We start from the raw sequence: 11,983 nt of genomic DNA on the forward strand, positions 1-11,983 counted from the left end.
TGATGATTTTCAATTTCTCAAGCAATCAAAGATAAAAACAAAGATCCAACAATACCCATCGAATCTAAGATAAAAGAAGGAAAATCAACAAAAGATAATGTGGAATAAGAGATGAAATGTCAGTGATGGTAGAAGCTAAGACACTTACACCATACTAACATGCGACCATGGCTAAGCCTTCAAGGAGACCACAATCCTCAAAGTATACCTCTACCTGATCCATGATTGAACTAGCAATTGATGGAAATTTCATACTTGAACTAGCAATGATGGGAAAAGCAACCTAGAAAACTTGGAATTGGATACAAACCCTCAAGGGGGGAGAAACAAAGCTCACGAGCTACAAATTCAATGTTCAACCCCAAGAAAAATGGGAAAATGTGTTATTTATTGTTTAGGCCCAAATTCCTAGAAAATGGCCCACAAAATCTAAGCCCGCGTGATTCGCCCGGTCGGGTGAATTGTAAAGCCCAAAACACCCGCCCGCGTGTTCTCTCTGGATTCACCCGCTATTCAATGCGCGACTTTTGTAAATGAGCATAACTCCCTCCACTGTACTCCGATTGAGGCGTGTAAGATACTCACGCGAAGCTCTTTCGAAGGAGAAGAAATTGGTGGCTTTTTCAGAGCATTTAGACATCATCTTGATAGGCAGAATGGTAATTGAATCCAGCTGTGGGTGAAAACTTTGATGCACGACTTTCATGATCGTATCAAGTCTCATACAAAGATCCATGGTACTTTGAATTCTGCATGAAACATGATGGGTTTCTTGCAAGAGGCATAACTTGAAAACTGAACACAGACTTCGAAACCCTTGTGAACAACAGGTGGGGTGAATTGAAGATTTGAACCAAATTTCCTCCACCAGTCATAGAACCGGATTGGAAAATGTTTATCAACATGAGAATGAAAGGTAAAAAACGATGAATGGGAAAAAGGTCTTATATTGAAGTCTTTTGTTGGATGGCTGACTGAAAGTTTTTGAATTCCAAAGTTCCTCCGAAGGTATCAGTATGAACTTTTTGATGACACATTTGATAGCTGGTTTCTTTGAATCTAAGCAGGTATGAGTATTTCTGCCGAGTGAGAATCTACGAGAATCAACTCATAAAATCTTTGATCTTTTAATGTATTATCAGTTTCCCAAAGGTGAGATGGACTATGAAATTTGTTGCGAATGAAATCCTTTTGAGTGAGGAAAGGACACTTTTGAAAGGAATTTCTGGTCTTATTGAAGAGGGGAGAATCTGTTGAAACAATTTGCTTTTGAGGAGTTATGGGGTATGAAGATGGAACTATGGATTTTGAATCTATTATCTCATAGTCTTTGCACTCTGATCTTTTTCTTTCCCTGATCCTTGGCTAGTAGTACCTTGTAAAAATTCTCTTGTTAGAAAATCAGGAAGAAAGTTATTTTCCCCTTTTACATACTCTATTTCAAAATCAAAGACAGAGAGGATGGCTTGCCATCTTGCAAAAAATTGTTATGAAACTATATTTTGGACATCTTTGATAAGAACTTCTTTGGCAGATTTGCAAGAAATTTTTAATAAAAAATTCTTATTATAGAGATCGTCTTGGAATTTTGAAATATTTAATAAAAAAATTCTTATTATAGAGATCGTCTGTCAAATCTTGGTCTTTGATGATGTCTGGTAACTCTACTTCTCTCTTTTTCGGGTGTCATTCAAACCCGTATATTATTACTCACTTGTGATGTTTCCTACTCATACATGATTGCCTAACTGCTATTTATCTTATACTGCCTTTGTTATTTATAGAGAATTTAAAATGTTTTTTTTTTGTAATGGGATGGTGATTTTATAGAGATTTAAATGTTTTTTTTTGTAATTGACGTGTATGATTAAGATTAATTTCCAGAGGGTGTCTGCCATGGCTCTCTAATATGTGCATCTACCTCGTTTTTAATGAGTTATACACATCACCAATGATAAACACCATATTGATTGGCTCATAAATATCCAAAAATTGCGCTAGTACTACGCTACTTTGTACTGAGACAAATGCTTCCATTAACAGAGTTCCCACTGCTATTTGGTGTTCATGCAAGATTTTCTCTCTATTTGATTGTCACTACTTTCAAACCACTTTTTATGGGTTATTAGCGTAGGCTTCATTCTCTCGAGGGTTGGTCTGCAAACTTCTTGTGCTTACTAACTTCTGGAGAACTAGGTTTCCCGGTGCTTCAGATAAAGTGACAAGAGTGTTCTTTTGTGCCCGATTTCTTGAGTGTTATTTATCTAAGGAGAGAGAACTATCCGGTTTTGAAAAATTAATTGAAAAGCCATAGGGCCGATCGACTGAATGAGAGCTTTATGAGTTGCAATCTTGTTGATATTGGTGCATAAAAATGATTTAGGCAATAGGACAAAAAGCCTCATATCCAAATTATCACATGCCTAACCCCACATAAACCCTAGTGAGCCCGTTTGAGCCCCAAAAGCCTAATTTCTTTGTTGAAAATTTTGAAGTCACTATATTAGCCTACTTATTATATCCATTTGTTGGCCTATATTTTCTACCCTAGTCACTAAATTAAAATGCTAGCACATTCTTGGGAGGGTATTTATGGTGGCAAGAAAAAGATGGAAGTCCTGGAACATTCATCAGGTGGTATTCATTTATATTGAGATACAAAGTGAAAAAAGCTGTGTCTTCAAGAAAAAAATAAATAAAAAGGCGGCCTTTAATGTGTTAAAAAAAGCGAAGGCTAGAAAAAAAAGGCAGCCTTTCATGTGTAAGAAAAGCCAAGGCTAGAAAAAAAAAGGCAGCCTTTCATGTGTAAAAAAAAAGCCAAGGCTAGTAAAAAATATAAATAAAAGGCAGCCTTTCATGTGTAAAAAAAGCCAAGGCTAGTAAAAAAATAAAATAAAAAGGCAGCCTTTCATGTGTAAAAAAAAGCCAAGGCTAGAAAAAAAATTGAGCAAAAAACAGAAATATGCTCAAAAGAATAAGATGACTTTGTTTAGATGGTAGAAAAATCTCAAGTTGGGGTGGTGAGCTGTCAGAATTTTGCACGCATTGAGTGAGATGTGAAGGATGTTGTGAAGGATGCTATGATGGATGTGCTAGTATTTAAAATGTGATAAGCTACTTAACCAAATATGATCACACCTTTACCATAAGCCCCATTACATCCAAATGAATAAGACCTTTTGATATATGCATCATATTGACTTGTGAGTGATGAATTTTGCTTGAGTTTGGGAGAAAGATCTTATGTGCTTAAAATAAAGAATAGCCGGAAGAAATTCTCTTTATGAATTAGTGACGATGGTTTGAGACTCCCAAGACATAAATCGAACTTACATTGAAGCATTGGGATGCCTAGCTCTTAGGGAATTAGTTCGTGTACAATTCTTGTTCTAAAGTCTTACCCGAGAGTGAATTTGGGGGTCAACCTAGTTTCTCTAAATGATTCGTGTGATTTGACGTGACTTGAAGTAGAGGATTATCTAATGTCTTGTGAATGTGCCTATTTGTCTAACTTGATTGAGGGCGAGCAAGACTTATGTCTGGTGGTATTTGATGTCTGTGGTAATTGTTTAACTTGTTATTATACAATGGATGGAATGGAGGGTAGCGCACTACTGCTCCAGTTCAATTTTGACCACCTCACTATTTATTCCAGTGGGTTGAGGGTATAAAGCTGCAACCAATATTTGCTTCAATATTCAACCATTTTATTTTATAAACCTAACTTTAGTTCGATATTTAGTGTGTCATTTCATACTAAAGCCATCAATGAAGAACTACTGCAAAATCTCTCTGATGCTCTACACTTGTTGGTACTTGATAAAATTGGGGTTGGACTTGCTTTGTCTAATTCTGAAGAACATGATATATCACTATACCTGGATGTGTTGTTTGTTATCCCCTCTTTGTACATACATTTAGATATAATTTTTGTTTAGTTGTAGGAAGGGAATACATACAACAGTTTATTATTTTTATCTCCTTGGAATTCGTCTACATGTTGCACTAAACCTGTAACCCTTTTCTTGGTTGTATGCAGGAAAAACTTTCCGTTTGAGTCAGATTACAGAGCAATCATGCTGCTTTGAGGCTACTGAGATAATTCAGCATATTCTAGTGTTACTCGTAGTCGATTTGATGGCCTCTCTAAGCATTTAGATTCATTCTTGCAAATGTTATCTCTTGTGCAACTAAGGTGTTTTCCGTGATAGTTCCTAGTGCATAAATAGACTAGAAAGTACTTAGTCGATCAGAAGGTCGAGGGTGGTAGGGGACCGAGTTCTTAACATAAAAGAAACGGGTGGAAAGGTGGAAAATTGAAGGCACAAGTCTATTTATTGATTTTTGAGCTAGCTTTGCTTGATCTTCTGCCTCTTGGTTGTTGCACCTATATTTTTTCTACTTATTTAATTCACTCTTTGCTACATTTTGCAGATTTAAAATTAATCTGTTAAATTATTATGTTTTTGTGAGTTATACCGTGCCTGACGTTTTTCTACTTTTTCTAATCCACTGTTTGCTGTCTTACTGCTTTATAAATAAACACATACATAGTATCCTATTTTTCTGTCTCATATGCCTGTACAAATATGTGCTATATTAGTGTTTCTCTGATATATAAACTCCCATTGATTGTCAAATCTTGGCATCTTAATATCTGTTTTTACAGGCTCATTCCCAAGTACTTACTAGACACATTTCCTTTTTTACTTTGGCATTAGGTTTGTTGTACTTGCATCTAAAAAAGAAATCATGGGCCTTGGAAGCTGGTTGAGCAGTCAATTGGGTCTATAACAAATGTTTATAGCATTTACCGTACAATAAGCATTGCAATATCTGCACTTTGAGAAGATTTTGCCTTTTATACATATGCGGTTTTCAGTTTCTCATTTTGCCCTACTGTTAACATGGGCAATTGTTTTGTATAGGTTCTTGCATTGCTGTAAAAATGCTTGGTATAGATTCAAGAGAGTTAAATGCTCCCTCCAAGGCAAGTTACCCGAAGGGCCAATTGGAACGTAATACAAAGCGCTTGGCAGATGTCGTCTTAGATGCTTCAAATTTTGAGTCATTCGTTATGATAAACTTTGTAAGCTTTCCATCTGTACAACTAATTTTAAAATCTTATAGAGTGCTATAGATTTCATGGTAAGGTTTCACGATTGAAGGTCGAAATGACTTAAACCATGATATTTGAGTTTCTTAGAAAATATCTTTGCTTATGTGAACACAGTAATGATGTGCCTGAAGAGATTTTGAGATCAAATTGCTTGTTTTAACAATGGATGCTAATTTTATGAAATTTAATTTCAAATGACTCCATGCTTATCTTATCTTGAATGTTTGTACTATGTAGTCTGGGGACAATCTTATTTGTATTTTGCATGTTATTTGCTGGTAAATTTCTTTACTTAAACCTAACCAACTAATTTTTTTTTGCTGCTATTTTGTGAAATGGAATAAAGAGGGCTTCCTAAACTGTAGTTGCTATATTCACAAGTCACTTAGCACATAGAATGAGTTTGTAAGTTTACCAGCATATTTTTGTCATTTTGATCGTCTAATTGAAAAACTACCACGAACTGTTCAAGTGACTTCATTTCCTCATTTGGTTTTTGTCATTGCAAAGAGATACAAATGATTAGTAAGAAGAGTTTAAGCTATTTGTCAATGTATGATGGTCAGTTATTTTTTTCATCTGACGTTTTTTGTCTCAAGAGTAAATGGAAATTGGTATGCTATATTATACACATCAATTCTTTTGATTCATCAATTGTTATAATCTTTTCTCAAGGAAATCGTGCATTTTTTTTCTGACCCTACAAATGTGTTCCTTCATAGGGAAGCTTTAGCAACAATCTTTCTACTCCCTCTGGAGAGTTTGTATCTGGCTGGTGCTCGTCTAACATTCTAGTTTGTGAAGAGGATGCACCATTAGAGTATGTATTATCTACATCATCTTAATAATTCTTATTTCACCAAATTAGTCAGTTACAACTATTGCGTGGGTCTTAAACACCCTAATCGCCAATGTATAAATTTGAATTCACCCCTTGCAGTGTACCTCGTTCATCTAATGCTCATCAGAGAACGTCTTGTTGATTAAAGTGATTGCAAACCTTCATTGCTTTGTTCCTGATGTATACCAGAATAAAATGATTTAGTAATTTTCGGTTTCAATCAGGGTATGCTGCTTGATAGTAATGTTTAACAAGTAATAACATTTGTTTCAATCCCAGATGAGAAGGATCTGTTCTCAACATGTTCATTCGGGTCATAGAGAAGGACTATTAGAAACTGTCAGATGGCAAAGTGTCCACAGTTATGTATGCCTGCTTCTAATTCTTCCCTTGGTTAATCAAGTAGTAGTACATATCTATATTCTAATACTCTATTGCATGTAGGTTCACTGTTATGTCATGCAGAGTCTTTAGTTCCAGGATTTTTGAATGAAGATGATGTACAACTGCTGAGGTAATTTGAATATCTGCCCTTCCTTCCTATGCAGTAATCGGACATTGATTATTTCTTCATGTCCTATATTTCTTATTTTTGCTATTTAGATAATGAAACATTCTAGCAGATGGTCCAGTGCTGCTTCTTGTAGCTGCACTTTATTTTTTCTTTAATAAACTTGCTTAACTCACCATAGTTATTCATTATGTGCATGATTGCATTCTGTACTTTTTAAAGTACTGCCTGCCTGTTTCTGAAAATCTAAGATTGACAATCTTCTTTGCTCGGGGTCATCTTATGTAACTTTTTATTTATGATTTGCAATGATTCACACTGTTTTTGTAAGAGATCATCTTATGTAACTTTTCTGGTGCTGTAGTACTTACCTTTTCTAGTGATGATAAAAGAAAACTAAAGAAATTCTCTTTTTTCTATGATATAAAACTTTTCCTTCCTTTCACTTAAGATTTGAAAATCATGTTAAAAACCACGTTTAAATAACACTTAATTTGCTTGGGGTCTTATATGATATGCAAATGATTCAAACTGTTTTGTAGGGAATACGCTTCATAAAAAGGAATTTTAGTGCCAGAAAAGGAAGGTAGGAAGGTAAGACTGATCTTGTAAAGATGACAGGAAAGATGGTAGTATATATTTAAAGACAATTTAATCGATCACTCAAAATTAAATGTTGGAATGTTTCGAAGATGATCTAAATTGACAGAGTATTATGTTTTTTTATTCTGATAAAGATATAACGGTAGAGGTTTGTTTTCAGCATTTTGGTATGCGAGAAGGAACCAGTTTCCAACAGGTGGGAAATCCGAGCTTTTATTGTAGTCGTCAAATCCTGGGTCTTGTGAATGTGCTTATTTGTCTAAGTTGCTTGAGGGCGAGCAAGACTTCTGTTTAGTGTGTCATTTCATACTAAAGCCATCAATGAAGAACTACTGCAAAATCTTTCTGATGCTCTACACTTGTCGGTACCTGATAAAATTAGGGTTGGACTTCTTTGTCTAATTTTGAAGAACACGATATCTTCACGATACCAGGATGTGTGGTTAGTTATTCTCTTCTTTGTACATACATTTAGATATAATTTTTTGTTTAGTTGTAGGAAGTGGAATACATACAACAGTCTATTATTTTTGCATCCTTGGAATACTTCTACCTGTTGCACTAAACTTGTAACCCTTTTCTTGGCTGTATGCAGGAAAGAATTTCTGTCTGATTTAGATTACTGAGCTGTCTGCCAATTCTGCTGCGTTTGAGGCTACTTATATAATTTAGCATATTCTCGTGTCACTCTTAGTCGATTTGAAGGCCTCTCTAAGCATTTAGATTCATTCTACTTGAAGGCCTCTCTAAGCATTTAGTTTCATTTTTTCAAAATGTTATCCCTTGTGCAACTAAGGTGTTTTCTGTGATAGTTCCTAGTGCATAAATAGAGTAGAATGTACTTGGTCGATCTGAAGGTCGGGGGTGGTAGGTGGAGTTTTTAACTTATAAGAAACGGGGGGAAGGTGTGGAAAACAAAAGGCACAAGTCTATTTATTGGTTTTTGACCTTGCTTTGCGTGGTCTTCTGCTTCCTGGTTGTTGCGCCTATATTTTATATTTATTTTATTCATTATTTGCTGCCTTTTGCAGCTAATTATTGAACTGTTACATATATTAAATTTTTGTTTGTTATACTGTGACTGACGTTTTTCATCTCTTTCTAATCCACCTTTTGCTACCTTGCAGCATAATTAATTAATACATACATAGCATCCTACTTTTCTTTGTCTATGCCGTGTACAAATATGTGCAATATTAGTGTTTCTTTGATATGTATACCCATCGATTGTCAAATCTTGGCTTCTTAATATATCTGTTAACTAGACACATTTCCTTTTTTACTTTGGCATTCAATTTGCTGTACTTGCATCTAAAAAGAAATCATGGGCCTTGGAAGCTGGTTGAGCACCCAATTAGTGTCACGTAAAGATACTTTCTATGAGGTTAGTGTTGCCACTACTGTGGCAGGGTGACTGAATTTTAATATTTTTTCAATGCCGGAATGGAAACTGCAGCTTGTTGTTACTATGTAGTAAATACTTCAATTACAATGGATGGAATCTAGACTACTTCGATTTCTATATATTTAGTCAAGTTCCTCAACAATTTAATTTGACTTAATATCTCTTATATGCCAGTTAAGCAGTTTAATACGTAGTCTACTATATTTGAGTTTGTTATCTTTACTGTCCGTTTGATGATTATGATTGATACAACAAATTTTGGTTTACAAATTAGTAGCATTGTAAAATACTATTCAACCTAACTATTTTAGTTGAATGTTACCCTGTTATAATCAGTTTGTCTATAATGTTTATCCTTTGTGAATGCTTCTGCTTCAGGATCAGTCATTAAACATCAATGTGTGACTCACCGTACATAGGGTATTGCTTTACGTGCTATTTTAGATGCTTTGAGGAAGCCTGCAGATTCAGAAGTTTGTTCCTTCCTAGTTTATCAGTTAATGTTATTATTGTGAATTTCAGTTTTACCTTGGATTTATAACATTCTGATGTTTTCCTTTGAGAGTATGGCATTGGAGCAGTTTGTGGACCATCTCATTGAGTGGCCACAGTATAGAGAGGGCACTCAACAGTATTTCAGCGGCTTATACCGAACCTGATGGTGGCCATAGTGCCAATACTGCTCACCGACGCGGTCATATTCAATCTTCAGCTCCACATATAGAGGTATTAAACATGTTATTTTATCTTCCTGTTAAGTAGTTGAACCAGCATATGAGAAACAGATGACTATTTCTTAGAAAACATGACAAAAGTGCTATCTCGATGTCATCATTCAAATCGTCTTCCCACATGCCTATATGTGGTTTCTGGTTTCACCTTGTCTATGTGGTTGTGGATAATACTTCTACTCCAAGTGATTTGCGTGAACTCATGATCACTACAATTTTGTCCTTTTGGTTTCAAATTGCACGCCCACAATTTTCTCTGATTGGACCCAACAACATTTTGTCTCGATTAGCAATTCCCACTTCGATCCCACTGCAACAGAGACCACCAAGTTCTCTGAGTTCACTCCTAATTACATGAAGCCATCACAACACACCTACCCTTCCTAAGGCAAGTAATAGTGTCTTTGTATACTTTGATGTAGTTGACTTGATACTTTTTCTATTCTTACCTTGTTTTGACTGTATTTTTGAGAGCTAATCTACTCAAAACCCACAATGCAGTCACTCAGTGGTGCTTTGCTATCAATACAATCTGCCTCATCGGATTTACCACGGTCGTCTAAATCAACCTCAGCAAATAAATTATCAGGTTTAACTATGCTACTCTCTCTCGCAGTGTGCTTTATGGATTACATTAACATTGGGACTGGTTTTACTACTATGAGAAGAGAAACTCCCGTAGAGGTGATTGGATGTAGCTGTCTTATAAATTTTAAGTCTCTGTTTACACGTTATCTTGATCCTTTTGGGTTTCCCATGCTTTTACTCAGGATTTTCTTCCTTGTTATGAGTTAGCAATTACAAGTTCTATTAATAGCACATTTAACTTTATCCCACTAGTTAACTAAAATCTCACACTTCTGAATTCTTTCTCAATTCCCGGTTACTTTCTCGTTTTCCTTTTCCCCTTTTGTTTCTTTATTATTTACTTTCGTCCCTGTGACATATTTATTAATTAAGGAGTAGTGGGGCAATGGAGGTGTTCTGATTCTGGTTCAGACCGTCAAGAACTTAAAAGTTATCGTCTCTGAAAATATTTCCTTATACATGGCTGCTATCTCCCACCTAAAATCTAAAGTTTTATCTATTATGAGTGCACTTTCCAATTAAGATAAGTTGATATATGTCTTTAAATCTTAGAGCTGCTGGTAAAGTTAGCACACCTTAAAATTTTTATGTGCTTGTAGTTGTGCTTGGTGTTGTTGTATGAACAGACCCTTAATTCTTTAAAGTAAGTATGAATATTTCTACTGCAGCTTTTGCAACACTGTGAAGCTGAAAGTGTATCATACCTGGATGAGGTGGCCAGCAACACAGCAACTCAGGATATGGCACACACTCTGTTGGACTCGAGGTATTGGTTTCTAAAATCAAAGCATCATGCAGTTTTTGTCCTAACTGTAGAGAGATACATGTTCATTGCATTTATAATAGAAAAAGATTTCCCAGACCCTTTAGATCTATTGTTACAATTACGTTGAAAAAACAAGTTTTGTACTCCGAAAATAAACTGAATTATTTTCCAACTTTTTCTTGTGATTTTTAACTACTTATTAGTAATGCCTTGTACTTGTGCTTGGTGTGGTTGTATAAACAGACCCTTAATTCTATAAAGTAAGTGTGATTTTTTCTGCTGCAGTTTTTGCAACTCTGTGAAGCTGAAAGTGTATCATACCTGGATGAGTTGGCCAGCAATGGCAACTCAGGATATGGCAAAGTTTGTTGGACTCGAGGTATTGGTTTCTAAAATCAAAGCATCTTGCAGTTTTTATCATAACTCTCAGAGAGAAATAATGTTCATTGCATTTATAATAGAAAAAGATTTCCCAGACCCTTTTGATCTATTGTTACAATTACATTTAAAAATCAACGAGTTTTGTACAACCTTTTCTTGTGATTTTTAACTAATTAGTAATGCATAGCCGCAATTGGTCTATAACATTGTTTGTAGTATTTACTGTACATTAAGCATTGATATATCTGCACTTTGAGAAAGATTTTGCATGCTATACATATGAACAGTTGTCATTTTATTCATTTTGCCTTACTTGGTGTTATCATAGTCATTTGTTTTGTATAGGTTCCTGCATTGCGGAAAAAAGTTTGGTATAGATTCAAGACAGTTAAATACTCCCTCCAATAACTCCCTCCAAGGCAAGTTACCAGAAGGGGCAACTTGAGTTTAATACAAAGCTCTTGACAAATGCCGTCCTATATGCTTTAAATTATCTGTCATTCATCATGAAGTGTGTTTATAGGGTTTGTATTTTCTGTATGTATTTTGTGTAGTGCAGGCAGTGTGTAATGTTTTTTTGTATGTATGTGTAAAGTGTGTGTATTTGTGTTGTGCAAGCAGTGTGTATATTTTATGTATTTTGTGTATATTGTATGTAGTGCAGTGTGTTTTGTTGTGTGCGGACACTATGTGTATTTTGTGTATAGTGTGTGAATTTTACGTGTAGTGTATTTTGTGTATAGTGTGTGAATTTTACGTGTAATTGATAATATGTTTATGAATACTTTTTGTAGTGTATGTATACTTTATGGGAAGTGTGTGCAGTACATGTATATTGTGTGTATAATATACATTGAGTATATTTTGTGTTTTTTTTGTAGTGTGTTCAGTTTGTTTATTATGTACTAGTGTATATTTTGTGTATAGTTCAAGTATGATGTACAATATATGCATCTATGTTTGCAATGCATGTATTTTGTTTATACGTGCGTGTGCAGCGCATGGATTTTGTGTATAGTGTGTGTAGTATGTCTATAA

General features: G+C 35.0%; 1 protein-coding gene and 1 long non-coding RNA gene across 2 annotated transcripts in view; both read left to right on the plus strand.

Annotated features, from left to right (window-relative positions):
- The window catches only part of LOC121764221, a 74,037-nt gene extending 62,475 nt beyond the window's left edge, over nucleotides 1-11,562 (plus strand). The window contains exons 3-5 of the mRNA XM_042160278.1: nucleotides 10,467-10,564; nucleotides 10,850-10,943; nucleotides 11,291-11,562. Of these exons, the coding sequence (XP_042016212.1) occupies nucleotides 10,467-10,564; nucleotides 10,850-10,866 (115 nt within the window). The 3' untranslated portion in view covers nucleotides 10,867-10,943; nucleotides 11,291-11,562. The remainder of the gene's footprint in view (nucleotides 1-10,466; nucleotides 10,565-10,849; nucleotides 10,944-11,290) is intronic.
- LOC121765200 lies at nucleotides 4,549-7,227 on the plus strand. The gene is made up of 3 exons (XR_006042790.1): nucleotides 4,549-5,089; nucleotides 6,405-6,474; nucleotides 7,014-7,227. It is a non-coding gene; the product is annotated as an uncharacterized LOC121765200 (long non-coding RNA).
- Nucleotides 11,563-11,983: the final 421 nt, after the last annotated feature.

Source organism: Salvia splendens, chromosome 14 (genome assembly GCF_004379255.2).
Source record: "Salvia splendens isolate huo1 chromosome 14, SspV2, whole genome shotgun sequence".
Taxonomy (NCBI): Eukaryota; Viridiplantae; Streptophyta; class Magnoliopsida; order Lamiales; family Lamiaceae; genus Salvia; species Salvia splendens.